The 20,248-nt window shown below is 46.5% G+C and overlaps 2 protein-coding genes across 5 annotated transcripts in view; one reads left to right on the top strand and one right to left on the bottom strand.

Annotated features, from left to right (window-relative positions):
- INTS4 (integrator complex subunit 4) overlaps positions 1-16,346 on the bottom strand; it is a 32,728-nt gene extending 16,382 nt beyond the window's left edge. Inside the window, exons 1-13 of one of the 4 annotated variants that reach the window (XM_021383100.1) lie at positions 16,189-16,346; positions 15,490-15,693; positions 12,846-12,963; positions 11,859-11,965; positions 11,148-11,333; positions 9,729-9,779; positions 8,398-8,486; positions 8,019-8,139; positions 7,467-7,538; positions 6,285-6,459; positions 3,498-3,703; positions 1,444-1,586; positions 323-438 (exon numbers count right to left, since the gene is read on the bottom strand). In XM_021383100.1, coding sequence (XP_021238775.1) covers positions 323-438; positions 1,444-1,586; positions 3,498-3,703; positions 6,285-6,459; positions 7,467-7,538; positions 8,019-8,139; positions 8,398-8,486; positions 9,729-9,779; positions 11,148-11,333; positions 11,859-11,965; positions 12,846-12,963; positions 15,490-15,693; positions 16,189-16,242 — 1,642 coding nt within the window. In that variant the 5' untranslated portion in view covers positions 16,243-16,346. Of the gene's footprint in view, positions 1-322; positions 439-1,443; positions 1,587-3,497; positions 3,704-6,284; positions 6,460-7,466; positions 7,539-8,018; positions 8,140-8,397; positions 8,487-9,728; positions 9,780-11,147; positions 11,334-11,858; positions 11,966-12,845; positions 12,964-15,489; positions 15,694-16,149 lie in introns of all 4 variants that reach the window. The other 3 variants (XM_021383106.1, XM_021383087.1, XM_021383095.1) reach the window with 3 other exon arrangements.
- Positions 19,374-19,885, top strand: LOC110391238 (thyroid hormone-inducible hepatic protein-like). Its single transcript, XM_021383052.1, has one exon. It carries the CDS (start codon positions 19,496-19,498, stop codon positions 19,883-19,885), a length of 390 nt encoding a protein of 129 aa, XP_021238727.1. The 5' UTR covers positions 19,374-19,495.

Raw genomic sequence — 20,248 nt, 5'->3', positions numbered from 1 at the left:
AGTTCTACTTTACCCGAGAAGGACTCAGTTCTACTTTACCCGAGAAGGACTCAGCTGCAAAGCCTCAACCTTGACAAATTGCTTGATAACCAGATCGTTCATCACAGCATAAAGAAGCCTAGTTATACCACGCTGGTATTTATGAAGATGGTTCCAGGTAACAGTTATTCCATTGCTTGCTGAGTAATAAAACTAAGTGGCAAAGGGAGAGCTACAGGATTGCCTGCTGGTTTGAAACGGCTTAACCAATGGAAGCATTGGGGAAAAAAAACACTGAATGTTTGACTGTGAAACAGATCAGCAGCCTTCGTCACAAAGATACAAGCTGGGTCATCCATGTCTGGTTCTGGAGTGTCAAAGAACGGGTGCGTGCTCAGCAGCTCTGGGACCAGGGGGAGCACCAGAGTGGGATGCCTGCTCCCCAGGAACTTTAAGCACCTGTAAACAGATAGATCAAAACATTTCTTAGCAAATACATGCACTGCAAAATACATTTTAAAGCGTTATTGTTGTGTATTACAGTGGCTCTTTGATGCGTAGTCAGCATCAAAACCCTACTGTTCCAGTCTATGTGCAAATTCATGGCAACGCTGCCTCTTCAGGACTTGCAGCAGTGTTTGATAGGATCAAAGAAAAGAGAACAGCTTGAAAAGAAAAAAAACAAGCAACAATAAAACCTGTTTACTTCAGCTATCCAAGAGATGGTCAGCACCTGCAGCTACACAACCTAAGGAAAACTTGCACGTTAAATGCTAACAAGCACGTATACTTGTTTCCTTCAGAAAAGCTAGAGGAACGAGGAGGTGAAAGGCCAACAGAACAAGATCCAAAACCAACCAGACTGCAACAGCAGTGTCAGAGTGCACTAGAAGAAAAAGCAGGCTAAAAAAAGGGCTTCCAATAATAACCAAGAATTCCGTCTCAAACCATGTGTGTGGAAGCACTGCTTCCTTTGTTGCGTCCATTAAACAACCCAAAACCCCAAAAATGTTCATTATTTTTGCCCACAGAGGAAAAAAAAATCCCTCCCAGAGCACAATGCCATTAGCCAACCCCCTTGTCACAGCCGATACCAGCAGCTGCTAGAGAATATTGCTATTTCATGGAGCTCAGAACATTCGTTGCATGGAACAGATGACATTTAAAAGTTGAAACCATCTTTCCTAGAAACTCTGAGAATGCTCTGACTGCTGCAGTAACGGGGGTTCTCCTTGTATGGTCATCAGTTCTGGGTGTCCACCAGTAGCACTGACAAGCACGAAGGATGCAGTGTCTCTGTGACAGTCAGCAACACATACAACATACAAACACTTGCTATTCTAAATATTCACAGAATAACCTTAGTGCTGTTACCTCCTTCGCTAGTTCAACATCTGCCTAATCCCCCCATTTGTAACAAAGCAGAAAAGCAAGCCGACATCAGAGGGCATCGACCACACTCACTTCCATATGGATTCTCTGTCTGTGGGATACTTGGTTAGGTTTTTCAGCAGCTCCACCAGTGCAAGATGGATGCCTTCTTTAGTTGAGACGTTGGTGCAACACAACAGTTCATGAAGAGCTTCTCGGATGTCCCTTGAAGAATCCTAAAAATTAAAAGCAAAAACCCTCCAGTCAGAACCTCTGAGTGCTCAGAGAGAGGGGTGCCCAGGTATGTATTTATGTTAAAGGCAGCAGCTCCTGTTCCTCGGCTGAATTCATCCTACAGGCATCAGTGACCATTTAGAGATTAGAAAGAACTTGACCCAACTACTGGTTTATAGGCATACAGTATTAAAAAAAAAACAAGTGTAACACAAGTTACAAGCCCAGCCATCAACTCTGATATGATAATATGGGATCCCTGACGCATCACTTCTAGAGTCACACTGCACCTACGTTGTACTTTAAGGCAGAGTGATATTGCAGAGAGAAGCTTACGCAACCTTCAAGCTGTATTTTTGGAAGCAGCGTGGCTGAACTCCAGCTTAATTAATTACTTGCCTTCTGCCAAATACCACCTTGCACTCCCCAATTGATACTACAGACTTCCTTGCTTTCATTTTTGTGGCATTGGCAGACAGAATGTGAAAATTTGACAGGATGCAAGTATTAGATGCATTTCAATAGCAGATTTTAAAAAAAAAAAAAGCATAATTTACTAAATATCAACAGCACATTCATTACTGTCTTACACAAAAGAAAGAACTGTCCCCTTGTAAAGGCCCTTCAATGACAGCCAACATACACAAACAAAGGAGGGAAGCGCAGCGGGTACGCTCATCTGGTCCTTATTTTGGTGCTGCAAGGCAGAATGTAACTGAATGAAGCTATGTACCCTGAAGAGTGAAGAAATGGTTGTGGAAATAAAATGATCCAGGTGAGTTGCATGGAGTGCTGGGAGGGCACAATGGAGATGAGCAAGGCAGAAGCCAACAAAAGGCCAAAGAGGTGCACAGCTCAGCAGAAAGCGAGAGCCAGAACACCATGACAAGCAGAATGCAAAGCTTGGTGAGTACAGAATACGCTTGGGGGTGAATAGAATTATTCAGATAAAGGGAAAAACAGTTGAATGAAAACAGAAGTTACCATCAGGCTTAACAATTTAGGGACCAAAGTTCACGCGGTTCTTCTAAATCCTTTATTTTGGTGTCAAAAGATGGACTTTACTGCTGAAACAGAAAGCAAGTAAGCAAGCACCTTCCTGAACCAAGCACCATGAAAACGTGGCAATTCTCACACTTCAGCTATCGTAATATACATGATAAATCCGAAGAAAAGCATGAAAAGGAACACCAGTGTAACTAGTCTACATGTTTATACCCTCATGCACAGGCCCCCAGCTGGAACAAATATGAAATAGGTGCACAAATACTGGAGGCACCTGGAGTCCTGGACCTGGAGTGTCCAGAGTGCGGACATGTGTTCATGTGTGGACAGTGCCGAGTGAATGACCTGGAGTCATTGCTGTGTTTGCAAGCTCAGGTCATAGTCCACAGCATTTGTTACAGGTTAGTTTGCTTTATCCTGGAGCACAGCTGAAGGAAGTCATTGTTGCATGGGGTCAAACAAATAGTGGGTAAAGAGATATAGAGAATGGATTTTCAGCTTCATCCAAGGCTGGGAGATTGCTCCAGAGAAGCAGAGATTTGCCTACCACCTGCAGCTGAGAAATGACTGGGACAGTGTTGGTTGGGAAAGGCCAAGACTATTCCAAGGGGCACGCTAGATGTCAACTGCTAGAAGAGAGAAAGAGAGAACCCATGTCCCGGCTCTGTTAGGTGAACAAAGGTGTAAGCGAAGTGACAGAACAAAGGAAACACAAAGAAAATTAAGTTGTATTCAACATGAAATGTCACAGAGTGATGGACCAGAAAACGAGACAGAAGGAAATCCACATGATGCAGCAGCGGTTACCAAGGGCAGAGAGCTTTGAATCTGAGCATCAACTACTTAAAAAAAAAAAAAAGGAAAAGAAAGCAAGAATGTGATGTTTCCCCTGCCTTGGGAAGCCTTACCTCCAGAACAGCCAACACAGTATCCAGCTGGTCCTCCCGCAGCGTGATATTGTGGGAAATTTTTCTCATTGTGTGTATTGACTGCAGCCTCACCTCCTCGATTTCGTCGTTAAACATGTCCACCAAAAAATCCAGGCATTTCTCAGCAAAAGAAGGAGAGGACTGAGCCAGCATGCAGAGGGCCTCCACCGCAGCAATCCGCACCTCTGTTAGGAGAGGGGGGGAAAAAAAATAAAAATAAAAATAAAAATCAGTCATTAGTGCTGGTTAAGAGGGCATGCCACCAACAGCCAGGCCCTGTAGTATTCGAGGACTGGGCTACGGATGGGATTTGCTAATAAACATTATGCATTTCAAGGCACGTTTTGCAAGCGTAGCTATAACCCTGGTACCTTAAGCGAGCTAATTTAGATAATTAAACTGCTTGCTTCATTCTTCCAGACATTTTAATTGCTAAGAGCATTCACTGCATTTTTAAGTTGCCACATAGCACTTCATGAATTGCTGAAAAACCCAGGAGTACCAGCATGTCACCAGCAAACAGAATGAGATTCCTCTGCTTCCTGACTTCGGATTCCTCAGAAGAAAGGAGAAAGGTGCCAGCTCATTGTCAAAGTGACTCACAATTCAAGCAAATTAAAAATAACAGAGGTGTCCAGAGTATATTCCTGCTGTAAAATATAGCAGGAATTGAAAGAAGACCCAAATGTGACAGACTTGTGTGAAGATTCTCCCCCCTGCAGCCGTTCCCACTGGCTTCCATAACATTTATGCGCTGGGATCGTGAGAGGGGAAGATTAATTAGATGTCTCGCAAACGTTGTTTCAAACATACTTCTATTTTTCGTTCAAATTAGCTCATCTTGAAGACATTCATTTCAACTTGCGTGTAGCTTTTAGGCCCATTGTTCTTAAAGAACATATTTGATTCCTGATGATTCCGATTAAGCAGAAAAATGCAAGCACAGCGAGCCCTCCGCTCACTCGGAACAAAGCCTGTGTCACAACGACAAGTCTCCATGGTCGTTAAGACCACGGTGGTATTAGAGAAGAAAAAACTCCCAAGAAAACATTTGCCAATATTGCATTCATGAGCTGACACGTTCACTTAGATTTAAGTTACGGGATGGAATTGAAGAAACGAGGCAGTGCTGTGGGTAAGGAAGAATACAGCTCAGTATTTGAGATGCCGCCATGGAGACATACGTACGCTCTTCAGAGATCTGGTTATTTCCCACATCTACCCATTTTAATGACATTCCCCAATAATCAAACTGGAGCATGTCTCTCAGACAATGGATGGAGCCATACTGTCAGTCAGAAAAAAAACAAGGTTGCGTGCTCGAGCTTCAGGGAAAGTTTAGCTATTAGGAAACCGTGGTTTAATTTGTAGGAGTCATGGAATAATAAACCAACTTTTACACCACAATTTACAGGGATGTTTTTGTTACGGTGTTTTTCTTCTGTCTTATTTACTTTCTTCCTTCCAGCAAGGTTTAAAATTGAATTCAGGACTGACATTCAGAGCCACACCTTCTCATGGCTCTATACAAATAGCAGCTGCTCTCAATTGCCTTTGCAAACCTTCGCTCTACCCACAGGAAAGTTGGGCGAGGAAGGGCAAAACACAAATGTTCCTGAGGCCATCAGTGCAGTCAATGCCACAGCCAAGCTCAGAAGTTGAAGAATGCTTGTGTTCCAATTTGACACTCATAATTTACCCTGTTTAAAAGAACAGACCAGATATCATCTACTGGAATGAGTCAGACGAAGGCCTCCACGTCCAGCACTGCAAGTCCATGAGACTTCAGCGCAACAGCACTACAGAACAGGTGAATGTGATGCTAAAACGTAGGTATTTCCATTGAAGAAACAGAACTACAAATAACATGACAAAAGACATAAGCAAGACCTCACCTGAAATCTACGTATGTAAAAACACACGCATCCAGTCACCACTTTTCAAGTATAATGCATTCTAACTGGCCAAGAGTATTCATGCCAGCAGAGACCAAGAGGAGCCTGGCCTGTGTAGCCACTTGTGAGATGAAACTTGTCTATTCATTCACTAGGGAAGCCAGTCCTGGCAAGGGGCAACAACTTTAACACGAAAGCTACCACCAGCTAGGAACAAATGGGCCAGGCATAAACTTGGACTGGAACTGAGGAGAAAACTTGTGTTGGTTGGATTCTGAAACATTTTGAAGAAGGTGGGCTTGTCTCCCAACAAAGGTTCCAACCTTTGTGAGGATGGAAGCTGGGATGTTCACAAAAGGAATTCTTACTGGACTCCACTTGGACTCTTAGATGTAGCGTTGAGAGACATGGTTTAGTGGGGTTATTGGTGGTAGGTAGATGGTTGGACTGGATGATCTTACAGGTCTTTTCCAACCTAGCTCATTCTATGATTCTACAGGCGAGGTTTCCTGGAGAGCCATGATTTAAACAAGTTCTAGAAACTTCTCAGCAAATCTCGTTTTCCTTCTTCCAGAGAAGAAACACCAATTTCAAACAACAGAAACTACTAGCGTTCCCAGTTCACAACCACGTCCAACTTTTAAGTTTGTCACATTAAAAAGAAATAGCACGAGCAACCACTTCTTCCCAGATATTTTACGGAAACTTGACTGATTATAGGAAGCTGTTTGCTTTTGTCTGCTCAAATCAGGATTTCTATCCAAAACACTGGGCAACACTAATACCTCTGAAACAACCGCCTGATCACAACAGAGTACCAACAATGCCTTGAAGTTTGCTTTTGTAGTCACTGCATGAAGTTAACACTTACCATACATTTCGTCTTCCAGGCCGTGAACAAAGGCTCCGCAAGCTCCTGATTCAATCAGGTTTACAGCACCTGTATCGATTTCTTCTTTGGGAGCATCATCTCCCCATTTCCTGCCGCTTGAGAACTCCCCGGAGCTGTAGAGCTCCTTGGCTCGCTCGTGCGCCGTGCGTTTCCTCTGCCCAAACACATTTCTCAGTTACAACCACAGGAGACTTTAAAGGTGACTGAACCAAATAGTAAATGGCTTTCAGGGTTTGAAAACAGGCACAGCTGGAGCTACAGGCACTGACATAGACACATAAATACTAAGAAAAGCAATTAATGCCTTCTCCTCTACGACTATTTCTAACTGCCAGTAACTCTTTGTACTTCTGATGTTGGGAAAGGATAACAACTAATATATTTTAATTAACATTTTCTTAGATATCCATGTTAACAGCCAAACTGGGCCAGTGTGAGGGCCCATCCTGTTAACAGCCAACAGCCAACCTGCCAAAACAGGTGCTATCACGCTGTGGTTCAACTTGTGAAACTGCAATTAAACACTTCAACGACTACGGCACGCAGCAATGTGTAAAATGTCACACTCGTTCTGCACGCTCGCCAGACCATCTCCTTTACCTCCACGTTGTAAATAAAGTCTTTTATGCACTTCCCAAAGCAGCCCACAAGAACTAGCAGCTCTCGCTTCCTTATCATGTTGTAGGCAAGAGAAACTGAACGTAGTACCTTCGGAAAGTCGCTTCAGGAAGGAATTTTACTGAACAGCTTTTTACTCAAGGGTCCCAGGCTCCGGCTACTCATTGCTCCCAAGATGTCTATGACTACCAGACAGATCTTGCAGGATGCTGCCATAAGCTTGCTCCCAAAACCAGGACGCAAACTTTCTGTAGTAAAGCTTGAAGCCAAATGGATGCCAGGGGGACACAAACGTTTACCTCCCATCCACAAAACCTGAATAGCCTCAAGCTCTTTATTACACGGCTCAGTTAATGAAATCTAGAGCTGGCAGTTGCTTCACTGACTTCAATCTAAAAGAAAACCTGTCATCATCAATTAACTCTCAGCAGCCCCGAGGCAAGGACACACTAAGCAAACAGGCTCAGCATTTCCACACCTGCTGGGTGGTTTTAGAACTCTACACACAGAGAAAACAAACTCAAGCATTTAGCATTTACATACCCGCAGATCCGACATGAGCTTCTTGTCAAGGGTCTGCTCTAAGAAATGGGAGCTCACTTGTTGCATAGAACCCTAAAGGAAAGAAAAAGAAATAAATCAAAAGGAATTAAGAGGATTATTCTAAATTTCACCACACAATTTCTGGATATATCCCAGCGCAGGGTCCAATAATGTTTGGACTTCCTAATAGTTTTATATGGCACTCAACACTCAAACCGTCCATCAGAGTTTGCTTAGGATAATCAGAGCATCTTATTTTCTCCCTGAATCTAATACGGCCCTTCCTGAGTTCAGTTGTTTAAACGGGCTGTGCTGGGGGGAGCCATTCCAAGAACTTGTTTTTGTTGGATTCCCAACCCTCCAACCCCAAGGAGAGAATCATTGCAGAGTTCAGCTGAGAGAAACAAACAAAGCCAACACCCCACACTCAACTTTTTCTCCTTCTTAGAATTCTGGTATGAATTCAAGTAACTTCTAAATCTCTTCCCATTTCTTCTCAAATAGTAAGTAACACAACGTGAACCTCTCAGAGACGAGGAGGATGAAACTTACCAACAATTTAGCAGCTTGTACTCTCACAACCCAGGAACCGTCGCTAACCATATGACAAATTTTTCCAAATGCATCATCAACCAACCGAATTTCTTCATTAGAAGAAGGAATTGGGACAATGCTAGCACAGAGAAAAGTCAGTCAGTTTGCTGGCATCATCCAGCATGGCATAAAACAAAGAGCTATGCTGAATTCCCACGAACATACAGTGAACATCAGGAACCAAAACTTCATCCAGATCAATGCATTCTTATCAAGTGTCAGCAGCTGGTACATACTGTTGTTCTACCAGCTTCTCCTGACACTCAGTGGCACAAAACTTCCAAAATTAGGATATTGCTGTGGCACCATTTTGAGCCACTCTGTGCACAGCACATACCTTTCAGGGTAAAGCTGACTGAGGACCCAAATGAGCTGAACCGCAGCACTGCGCACTTGCTCGTAGTCGTCTGCCAACAGCTTGCAGGCCTGAAAGAAGATTTGCAGCCCAATATATCACTTCCCACTGATTTATGATCCTTACCATAAATCAGTTCAGATTATAAACAAGGAGAAATTAAATCTTCCCTTCTACTAATTAGTATTTCCAAGTTTGATCAGGTAGAGTAGTCCTAATAAAGTTTGTTAATCGCTTGAGGTTCCAGCTCCAAAACCACCCGTACTCTGCAGAAAGCACAAAGCATGAATGTTTCCTAGGATTAATGTGATACAGCCTGCAGCTCTGCAACCTTACTGACATAACACCAGTGGGTCCAGAAGAAGCCACAAAGAGGATGAAAGGGCTGGAGCACCTTACCTGCAAGGAAATGCTGAGGGTTTATAAGAAAGATGGGGAGAGACGTATTACTAGGGTCTGTACAAGGGGTGATGGATTTAAACTAAAAGAGCAGAGATTTAGATTAGATACAAGGAAGAAATTCTTCACTGTGAGGGTGGTGATGCAGTGGCACAGGCTGCCCAGAGAAGCTGGGGATGCCCCACCCCTGGCCTTGAATACTGCCAGGTTGGATGGGGCTTTGAGCAACCTGATGAGCAAAAGATGTTCAGCTCCACGGCAAGGGGTTGCAATGAGATGATGGTCTCTAAGTTTTTCCAGCCTACACCTCTCCATGATTCTCTAACACATACTGGCACAGAATCATACAATCAGTAAGGGTGATCTTGGAGGTCTTTGCCAACAAGTCCAGCGCCAACGCATCCCACCATGCCCACTGACCACATCCCCAAGTGCCTCACCCCCACGGTTCTTGAACACCTCCAGGGACAGTGACTCCACCACCTCCCTGGGCAGCCTGTGCCAGTGCATCACCACTCAGAATGAGAAGAAATTTCTCCTAATATCCACCCTCAACCTCTCCTGGTGCAACTTGAGGCCATTCCCTCTCACGTATACTCTCCAGCGTACAAGGATTTAACACTGAGATTGCAAGATGACAGTAAGAATTATGCAACGCCTTGCTCTTCCTATGGTTACCTCCCCCCAATAAACAATCAATTTCAATCAAAGCATAAGCTTTAGTGCATTTGAACTTGTAAAACTCATTTTTATTTATTGCCATGTGGCACTGTAAGGAATGCATACAACATGCATACAAAATGCCCTCCCTCTGTTCAGCGACTTCCACCTCTCAAAGCACAAAGCCCCAGAATCTTAAAAATCAAACTATGCAAAGCAATACAAAATAAACAGAAACAAAGATGAGGTTTTACCTGACCATATATAGCCTGCTGCAGTTTCAATCCTCTCTCATGAAGCTGAAGCTGCAGGGGGAAAACAAGAGCGACAAAAGAAAGAAAACAATGAAATCAAACTATGGTTTTAAGTAACACACACTACGTTTTCATCACTGCTTTTCCTGCTTTGCATAAAATTAGTTGCTTGCATTTCTCCACTGCTATCATTCAGCTGTTTCACGATGTTGGCTATATTTTAAAGAAAACCTTGACTTCAGTATAAACTTCTTAAACTTCATGGCCACTTATACTTTGATTGCTTAGGAAAATCCAGTTAATAAGAACACACTGCCTGCCCATTCTCTCAGCCTTCACACAATTGTCTAGTGCAAGCCAGTTTCAAGCACTCCTTGAAGCGTGGATCCAAAAGCAGCACTGCCAGGGCATTTTCATGGCCAGAGGAACAGCAAAACCTGCCCTTCTAAACCCTAACAAAAGCAACCAATACAGCAGCAAGGAAAACTGTGATTAAGAACCCCAGAAGCAGTTACGGACCCTGAATGCATTCAGGATGCTTTGATGCTCCAAAGTAAAGCAAAACAGCTGACGTTGTACTGAAACTATTAAATTAAAGGTCATAAATCTTGCTGTGGATTTGATTCAATATCATTGCAGAAGTCATGGCAGCTTTCTTTCATGTATGAAAGCAAGCAAGCAGCAAAATAGAATGAAAATGGAGGATGAGCGTAACCTCCAGCAGGGGGAGATCCCAGACAGATTCAAGTGAAGCCTGATCCTCCCACATGCATCTTGTTTCCTTCACTGGAGTTTAAAAGTATTAATTCAAATACCTTTGTTCACAGGTTAATGGGGTAACATTATAAACTTTAAGGGTAGCAGAGAAAGCGCCACATACCCATACAGTCACAGGAGCTCACACTAAGCAAAATTCTCAGTGCACGGTCTGTGCTTGCATTGCTGCAAAGCTAAGAAGTTCTGAATTTGCTCAATCCCCCATGCAAATCAGCTAACCAAAACGTGGCTTAGAAAAACACCAGTTTTTGGATTTAAACACACGAGGTTTCCTGCCACAAGCAGTGCTCTACTACATACTGGAGTAATGGGGGTTTATTATTGTGGCAACCAAACCTGAATCAAGAAATACAGATTTCTCACTACAAGAAAGAGCTCAGTGAGTTATGCTCAATAATATCCCAAATTAAAAAGCTTCTTCTACAGCAGAAGCAGATATCATTACAAACCACTAAGATACCCTCTGAGATTTCATAAAGTTAACTTAACTTCTTTTTCCAGGTAATTTTGATATGTTAAACTGGCTCTTGATGAGTTAATGAAATAAGCTCTAGTCCAAACCCCTCTGGATTAGTTTGCAGGCCCTTACCAGCTTTCTTATTGAACCCCAAACAATTTCTTCCACCTCCCAGCACTCCTTACCATGGCTTTTATAGCTGCTGTCCTAACACGAGGGTCCTGGTCATTAAAATGATCTCCTATTATCTTCTGGACGTCTTTGGCAGCCTGGTTTTCAGCTTCTTTTGCAACACCTTTTTCCACTGGTCCGAGACAGCCAATTAACTGAAGACACTTGTTTCTTACACCATGGGAAGAATCTGTCAGATGCTATGCGACACAAGAGAAGATCTAATTGGGTTTCTTTTTTATCATTCTTTTCTCTCTTCAAAGCAGCTAGTCATAGTAAAATTCCCAGCAGTTACAAAACGTTAATATTTGAGTAGTCAGTCAAAAAAAATCTAAGTAAATGCTGACAACGTATTTTTTCCTCTGTCAGAATTGAATATTTTAACAGATTATAAATATGTTTGCTTAACGTTACTTGAATGCTTTCTATCAATAAGCTACTTCCCAGGGAACAGTGTTTCTAAATAGTAGCTACAAAAAGCAGACATGCTTACAAAAGCATACGAAGCAAGAGACAATAACTGAAAGTGCAGTGGAATCCAGTGTCTTTTACAGACTCATTAACTGCATTCAGCACTGTGCTCACATCACATTCAGTTTCAAGTTGCTCTTATTTAAAATTTAGTACCTCGAGCCTTCTCCCAAACCAGACTGAATCCAAATTCAATACAGAAGAGCAGAGCTTTGCCCTTCAGTGTATTTATGTCCTGGGGGAGGCGGCCTTACCTTGCAAGCTACCTCTACCAGCCTCATCCTGACAGACGGGTTCTCTGGGAGCTTCGTGCCAATCACCAGCAGGGTGTCCAGCAGCTGAGCAAGGACTTGGTGAGACTCTGCAAAACGAAGCAGGGAAAGGTTACACAGGTTATGCACCCCTTTGCTGAGCTCCAGAACCACAGAATCACTCTGGCTGGAAGGTCCTCCTGGAGCCTTCTCCTTCAGAGGTCAAAACAAGCCCAGCTCCCTTGGCTTCTCCTTGCAGATAACATACTACAGCCACCAATCACCTTGGTGGCCCTCTGCTTAACTCACCCAACCTTATCAGCATTTCTCTGGCACCGGGGAGCCAAAACTTGACGCAGTATTCCAGGGCTGGGCTCACTAGTGCCACGTAAATGGAATAACTGTTTTCCTCAAGCCCCTGTTGATACAGCCCAAGATGTAGAGAGCCTTCACTGCTCACTCAGCAGTTTAACCTAATGCTCACCTGTCACTAAGGGATACTAAAATAAACTCCATCAAGTACACACAAGCAGTGAATATAACACAGAAAATAAAAATGGATTTCAATGAGGGCACAAACAGGATCACCTATACTTCACTGTCTACTACAAAACCAACGTAACTAAACTCATGCTTTCTTGCAACAGCTCTGATGAGCTGGTTTGCAGCACGCTAAGGAAAAACACTCTGCTTCTAACAAGATTCCACTTCAAGCAAGGCCACCCTCTAAGCCAGAGCACTTCTAGGGGTGTGAAAAGGTGTGACAGCCACTGAAGTAGAGAAGACAGCTGAGAAGAATTTTTTTCTCTTTTCCTCAGGACTCTGAATCATCTGCCACTGTTACAAAAGCAGAAAAAGAAATGCTACAAGTTGGAATTCCCAACTCTACGTTTCAGATCCACGTATGAACGCAAGGCCCACTGTCCTCAATGCTTAAGCATTAGGTGAAGCTGCCTTGATTTAAAGCACTGTCTGAAAAACATGACTTACTCTCATTCTGAAGCGTGTTAATGGCATCATCCACAATGCAGTCTGGGGAAAATCCTGCAGTCTTCGATAACAAACCCAGCAAGGAAGCAATCTTCAGTCTTACAGAAGCATCATTCTCCTGGAAGGAAACAACAGATATCCTCTCTCATTTTTCAGTTGGGAGAGCAAAACACGTGGCAAGGAGGCAGGATCCATTCACAATTCAGCCACATTCATTCACAAGGGACCAAACTTCACTGTCAGGCTATTTCCTCCTCTATGCACGAAGCTCACCACACCAGAACAGCTCTTGCAGCTTCCAGTACGATCCAAATTAACTCTTTTATCCCAAATTTCTGAGTAATTACTCATTACTGTTTGAAATTAAAAGTTGAAATAATCAGTTTTTCAAGGTTCTGGAAAACTCGTTGTTAAAGATGGTATCTTGTACATTGTAATGAAGAAATGGGAGGATTTTAGAAGATGAACTGACAAATGTGTTTTTTTTGGCTTCAGCTAAGTGTTGGGGTCTGTAGGCTAAAGAAAATAACTGTTTCACTGAACATCAGGGAGCAATCGTGGCAGGAAAATAAAAAGCAAACAAATCCAACGCAGCAAGGTAAGAAAAAAAAAAAAAATAGAAGCACATGTTAGCTAGATACATGTCCAAATGGTGCTACAGGTGGTAATTACATAAATCAGCTTCACAAACTATCATTAATTCAAAATTCTTTAGGTGTTCATGTGCTTGAAAGAGCTGTTAATAGCAGTATTCTAGAGACTTGTGCACATAGACCAGGGCTCCTGATTAGGGCAGAAGTGCTATCTTCACATTGCCAAGGATAACCATCACGAGGCAGAAGGACACAAAGGAGTCTGGATTTGATACTCAGCTCTCACCAAGCAACTGTGCACCTCTAGATTCAGCACCACAATTCTGCACCTCCTCAATCACAACAATGACACCTTTCTGCAGTCTCTAGGAGAGACTTCAGTGTTAGACTTCTGACAGCAACAATACCCCCATGAGTGATCTCTTCCCAAACTGAGCCAAGAAGCATTTTCCCTTTCCAGAGCCAAAAATACGTGCTTGAACAGCAGTCACTCTCACTGGACTGCTTCCATTAGTGTCCGGATGCACAGATTTCAGCAGTATAACACATCTGGAACTTACACACATTACTAAGAATGGGATTGCCCTCTTCACAAATACGAAAATCAGCAATTTCAAAGAGGACTCTTCCAAAGGCACTCCTAAACAAATCCTGGTTGAATAACATCTGCATTACCAAGTTCTGCGCAGTTTCCCACCACAGCAGACGTTTTCTCTCTCCTTCTGATGGTTTGTGAGCGGGAAATTGGAGACACTTTTCCTTTCAGTTTACAGTTCTGACCGCTGTCTCCAAGAGAAGCAGGCCCCTAAGTCACTGTGTCCCTAACCGCTTGTCCCAGCAACCCTCAGCAGTTGGAAGGAGCCCTCTGGGATCTCCTCAGGCGCTGTTTGCAGGCACACCATTGCCAAAAGCAACACCACCTCATTCTGTGCCACCTGCCCAGACACAAAGATTCAACTGCCAGCAAAGCAAGTGGAAAACGCAGGGGAAAAGGAAAGGGCAGGTTATTTTTCTGATGCATTTCAGAGGGCGGTCCCCCAGCTGTCCTATTTGCCTATGGTATTGTAAAGGAATGAAGGAGCCAAAAAAAAAAAAAAAAGTCCAACAGTCACACTCCAAAAACAAGTACAGTACAGAGACTGATAAAATCCTGACTGCTTTAGCATCACTTCAAAGCAGAGAAGATTCAATTGGAAAGAAAAGAAAGAATAGCACGAGGACGTTTACGAGAAACGCTCCAGCCTACAGCACAACTTCCTTAGCAACAATCAAATTTGAGTTATCAAGCGAAAGATCGATATCCGGACAGCATAAAGCATCTATTACTTCTGTTATTTACCTATCTTGTTCTTCAGAATTTTTTGTTAGTTGCTAAAATATAAATTAACCACTTTTGTTTTACAGAAGTGTCATTTTAAAAGTGGTCTGTCTGCATCATAAGCAGTAACTTAAAAAGTCTCTGCACTCTTTGAGGAAATTAAGCAGGATTTAGATAAAGTTGAGCCAGCTTTGGGCAACTGAGTTCCTTGGAAAACTTCTTGTCATGCCTTCTGCCCCTCGTTAAGTCGAAGTAAACTAATCATACAGGAATTATAGAATTAGTAAGGTTGGAAAAGATGACTAAGATCACCAAGTCCAACCCCAACCCACCCCCACCATGCCCACTGACCATGTCTCCAAGTGCCACAACTCCACGGTTCTTGAACACCTCCAGGAACATTAATTCCACAACCTCCCTTGGAAGCCTGTGCCAAAGCATCACCACTCTTCCGGAGATTGTTCCTAATATCCAACCTGAACCTCTTCTGGAGCAACATGAGGCCATTACTTCTTGGCTCACTTCCTTGTCACTGAGTCCTGAAACTGCTAACACCAAGTGACATGAGTTGTAACCACGTGGGTGAAGGACTACAGCCACTTACTCTCCTCATGCTACACTGCTGGCAACTGAGACAGCAACACAGGAAACAGTGGCTTCCCATCCTACCTCTAACCCCATCCCAAGTTAACAAGACCAGAGCAGGCTTTTTGGCAGCACGTTTGGCTCCCACCTTCGCTACCTTATAATAATGCTCCAGCAGGATTCGGACAACCCCTTCCACGCTCTCCACTTCCACAGGCTTCCTGGCAAACTGCAGCAGGTACTGCAAGGCATCTGCAGGCGAGGTGGCTTTACACAGGTCAACGTGGAGTGCGGCCGACTTGCTGGGCTTGGTCAGACGCAGTTTCTTAGCAGACAGGTCCTCATGTTGCTGCTGTGGGCCGGGGACAGAGCAACACGATTCAGAAACACCACACAAATCCTTCCCAGAGCAAACACTGCTTCCCACCAAGGCAGCCTGAGGGAGTTCCTGTGCCCCATGGACAGACATTGCCCTTTCCCTTGCCTACCACAGAACGGGATCTAACCTGAAAGGTGCATTTCCCAGCCCACTGGGGCAGCTCCCACCCTCAGGTGAGCACTACACCTCCTCACGTTGCTCTGCTCCCTTCAGCCCCTTCTCCTACACCTCCAAGCCCTAAAAGAACCTCGGATCTCTCCCTCCCCGAGCTGGAGCCACCGGATCCCCTCCCCCCCTTCTCCAGGCCCTCAGTAACCCGGTCCTAAGGCAGGATTAACCGAACACAAGGCAGCCCCAAGCCTCCCCCTTCTCGGCAGCCCGCCCCTGCGATAGGCCCCAGGCTGCAACCACAGCCCTTCCCACACTCACCGGAGTCACCCTACAGAGCTCGGAGCTCTCCGCGCTCACCTGGACCACCTTAGTGAACTCCTCGTACACCCGCTTCTTCAGGTGCGCCGCCATGACGCACCCGCCGCACACGCCACGCCCCACACCGCCAAACCATAGAGTCGCCCCCTCATGACGAAACGAACGGAGAGTACTCTCTTCCCAGCTGGAGGTTCATCTCTATGGTCAGGAGGTCTGGGCTGGGAGGCCTCGTGTTGCCATGGGAACGGGCATGGCCTTCAAGATGGCGGCTTCAAGAGGCCTGCTCCGCCTCGGGGCTGATGTCATCCCCAGCGGGTGCGCTGGGGCTCCGTTTTCCTGACAAGTACCTGCTGTAGGGAACCGAGTTTCAGCAGCTCCAAAGGGGGATGCCCATCACACGTGCCCCAGCGAGTCTGCTCCGCTGCGGGTTTATTATTTATTACTGTCTGTGAGAAGTGTTGGTGTTTCCCTCAGGTGTTTCCCAGTGTCCGGTAAACGATAATGCAAAACCACGCGGACGCACAAAGAAGAGCCATCCCTCCTCTCCTCACTTGTGACAAAATTCTTCCTTGTGTCATAGAACCATTAAGGTTGGAAAAGACCTCGAGGATCCCCAAGTCCATCCCCACCCCCACCATGCCCACTGACCACGTCCCTCAGTGCCGCATCCCCACGGTTCCTGAACACCTCCAGCAACAGCCACTCTTCATACACTGCCAACTCCTTTAAAGATCATCTGCTCCAGCTCCCCTGCAATGAACAGTGACACCCACAGCTCCATCAGGTTACTCAGAGCCCGGTCCAGCCTGACCTTGCATGTCTCTAGGGCATTAAAGGCAAGCTTTGCGTTGGACACACCCGAACACGTAGTGTAGCCTTCAAATGTGTCTCCTTCAAGGAGAAAGAGGCAGCAGCACCAAAGGGCCCCTATGACAGGTATCTGTCTAGAGGCAGCTAGAAATACTGCATGTAACATAGCCAGGGATAGCTGCATTTGGGCCATATCTTAGGGACACAGTGATCTGTGAAGGGATTGGAGAATAAAGCTTTTTCAACCTGTCTATCAGTGTCACCAGTATCAGCTAAAGAAAACAACCATAGAATCATAGAATATTCCGAGCTGGAAGGGACCTGTAAGGCTCATTGAGTCCATCTCCTGAGACCTCCACCTTGCCTCAAGCTCCTTTCAGTCAGTTCTAGAGAGCAGTTAGGTCTCCCCTGAGCCTCCTCTTCTCCAGACTGAACCATCCCAGTTCCCTCAGCCACTCCCATAAGATCCATAACATGCTCCAGACCCCTCACTGCTCCTCTGCCCTTCTCTGGACATGCTCCAGGGCCTCGATGTCTTTCTTGCAGTGAGGGGCCCAGAACTGAACATGGCACTCAAAGTGAGACCTCACCAGTGCTGAGTACAGCGGGACAATCAGCTCCTGCCCCTGCTGGCTGCACTGCTGCTGACGCAAGGCAGGATGCCATTGGCCTTCTTGGCCACCTGGGCACATTGCTGGCCCATGCTCAGCCATGCATTGAACAACACCCCCAAATCCTTTCCCAACACACAGCTTTCCAGCCACTCTGCCTCAGGCCCATGGTGCTGCCTGGGGTTGTTGTGGCCAAAGTGCAGGACCCTGCACTTGCTCTTTTCGAAGCTCATCCCATTCTCCTCAGCCCGGTGGTGCAGCCTGTTCATGTCCCTCTGAAGGGCCTTCCATACCCTCAGGTAGATCAACAGTTCCTCCCAACATGGTGTCATCTGCAAACTTACTGAATGTGCACTCAGTCCCCTCATCCACATCATCAGTAAGGATATTAATAAAGACATTAAACAGAACAGGGCTTTTGAACTAGGGGCATGGAGAGATGTGATAGAAAGGGATCACAAAATCAACAGAATGGGGATTAAGAGGTGTCACCTCCAGGACTTGCAGCTCAGCAAGTAGGTGCCTGCGGGGTATCTTCATCAATAAATCCCCAGATACTGTCTTTCAAGTCAGGTCCACATTGAGTTCTGCTCTTAAGGTAAAGGAGGGCCAATGTTCCTCTGGGCACTCCCTGTCTGGAGCTGAAGGACGGGCCCTGTATCACCACAAGAAGATGGTGGTCGCAGGGAGGAGGGCTGCAGGCACCTCAGGCCATGCTTCTGGCTCAGGATGGAGAGGCTCAGGTTGCCCAGGGACGTGTCACCGCCAGACATCCTGGGAAGTGCTCGGCACTGCTACAGAACGTGGCTGATAAGAGCAGTGAGACGTTCCAGACCCACTCTGTGACCTGGGATGATCACCCAAGGTCCCTGGCAGCCCAGCACACTGTCCCTGGGCAAGGGTCACCCCATGGTGGGACGTGGCTGATGAGAGGCAGGTGGCCACGGGGTGGTCGTTGTCCTCACACAGCCAACACGGGCAGGAGGAGCAGGGACAGGCACAGCAGTGGTGGGACCATGCCGGGCTCTGCTTGGCTCTGAGGGGCTCCTGGGCACAGTCACTGCTGCCAGCACTGTGGGGAAAAGCTCTGCTGTTCCCAGGGCTTCACCCAACGGGATGGCAGCACTGCAGCTCCGTGTGACAACAGAAGATGAACCAGGAATGAAAGAGCTGGGAGTGCAGGCTCAGTGTCAGGAACGCAGTGGATAAACCACAGCGCTGCTCCTAACGTGTGAGCAACCCCCACAAACCACCTAATCGAGTGGCCAGGCCCACCACATCCCAGTCAGACCACACCACAGCACTGGGGCTACCCGTTACCCCATGGGATGGGGAGAGAGCACCCATGAGCATACACCAGGGGATCCCTAGTGGCGAAGACATAGGATGATAATTTTTGGTGTGAGGGTGGCATGCGTAGCCCCGAGATGTTGTAGGATCTCCATTGTTGGAGATATCTGTATCCTGGCTGGATGCAGTGCTGGGGCACCTGCTCTAGGTGACCCTGCTGGATCATCGTGGGAGCAGACCATCTCCTGATAGTGCTGGGAGGCTCTAGCAGCACGCACGTGGAGGCTGCATGTGGTGGTGGGGAGCTGTCACTGCAAGAGCTGGGAATGGCAGTGCTGGGCAGGATGGGGTGAGAGGCCCCAGGTACCTCCCCTCCTCACCATCCCGCTCCCTGCATGCCCAGGGACATGGCATCACCGTGGCCAGCTGGGGCTCAGGCCACATGAGGGCTCAGATGAGGACAGGGACACAGAGCCAGGGACACAGCTTGGCCGAGCCCAGCAGGGCTGGAGCCAAACCCAGCCTACCAGGAGGGAGCAGAGAGATAGCGCAGCGGGGACATTCCTTGACCCCCGTAAAAAGCATCCGCAGGGCCAGGCAGCGGTGGGACACAAGGAGAGCAGAGGCACGGGGCCATGGAGCAGTACTTCTCAGCCACGCAGAAGATGGAGCAGGAGGTGATGTTCCCCAGCCTGCTGCGAGGGGTCTTCCCACAGGATGGGGCCGACCCAGCCGCTGGCGGCCCCGCGGACCTCTACGAGCGCTACCAGCTCCTCAAGGCCATCAAGCCCATGGTGGAGCGAGGCCTGGCCTCCATCACTGATCAGAGCCCCGCCAGCAATGCCGACGCCGACACAGCTCCAGATGATGGCATAGATGGGAATTTGGAGGAGCGGCTGTGCCACCACATGAACGGCTTGCAGCAGGTTCTGACCGACCTCACCAAAAACACCAAAGCTCTCACCAGGAGGTACAGCCAGATCCTGGAGGAGATCAATCTCGGCGAGGGTCAGAGCAGCTCGTGAGCCTGCACGTGGAGACTCCAAGGTAGGAGCTTGGGCAGACGCAGAGGCATGGCGTGCTGGTTGGGGGTGACCTACGTTGTCTTCTTGCCCCGTCAGCTGGGCGTCTTTCCAATGTTTGCATCACTGCCCAAAATCCCAGGAGTTTTGAGTCCTTTGCCTGCCGTTGCTCAACAGATCCTGCTGAGTTTGTCTTTCTCAGTCATGCACTGGCACATGCTGCGCTGCTGAACAAAGGTCGCTTTGGGAGCTCCATGCTGAGCCCATGACTCTCCTGCTTGCAGCACAGGCAATGTCTGGCTGCTGCGGGGTAAACACAAAATATCCCAAACCATCCTCATGGAGTAAAGGGCCTTTTGCCATTTT

The sequence above is a fragment of the Numida meleagris genome, chromosome 1, assembly GCF_002078875.1.
Source record: "Numida meleagris isolate 19003 breed g44 Domestic line chromosome 1, NumMel1.0, whole genome shotgun sequence".
Classification (NCBI taxonomy): Eukaryota; Metazoa; Chordata; class Aves; order Galliformes; family Numididae; genus Numida; species Numida meleagris.
Note: the sequence above shows the minus strand (reverse complement) of the source record. Positions and strands in the feature narration are given on the sequence as shown.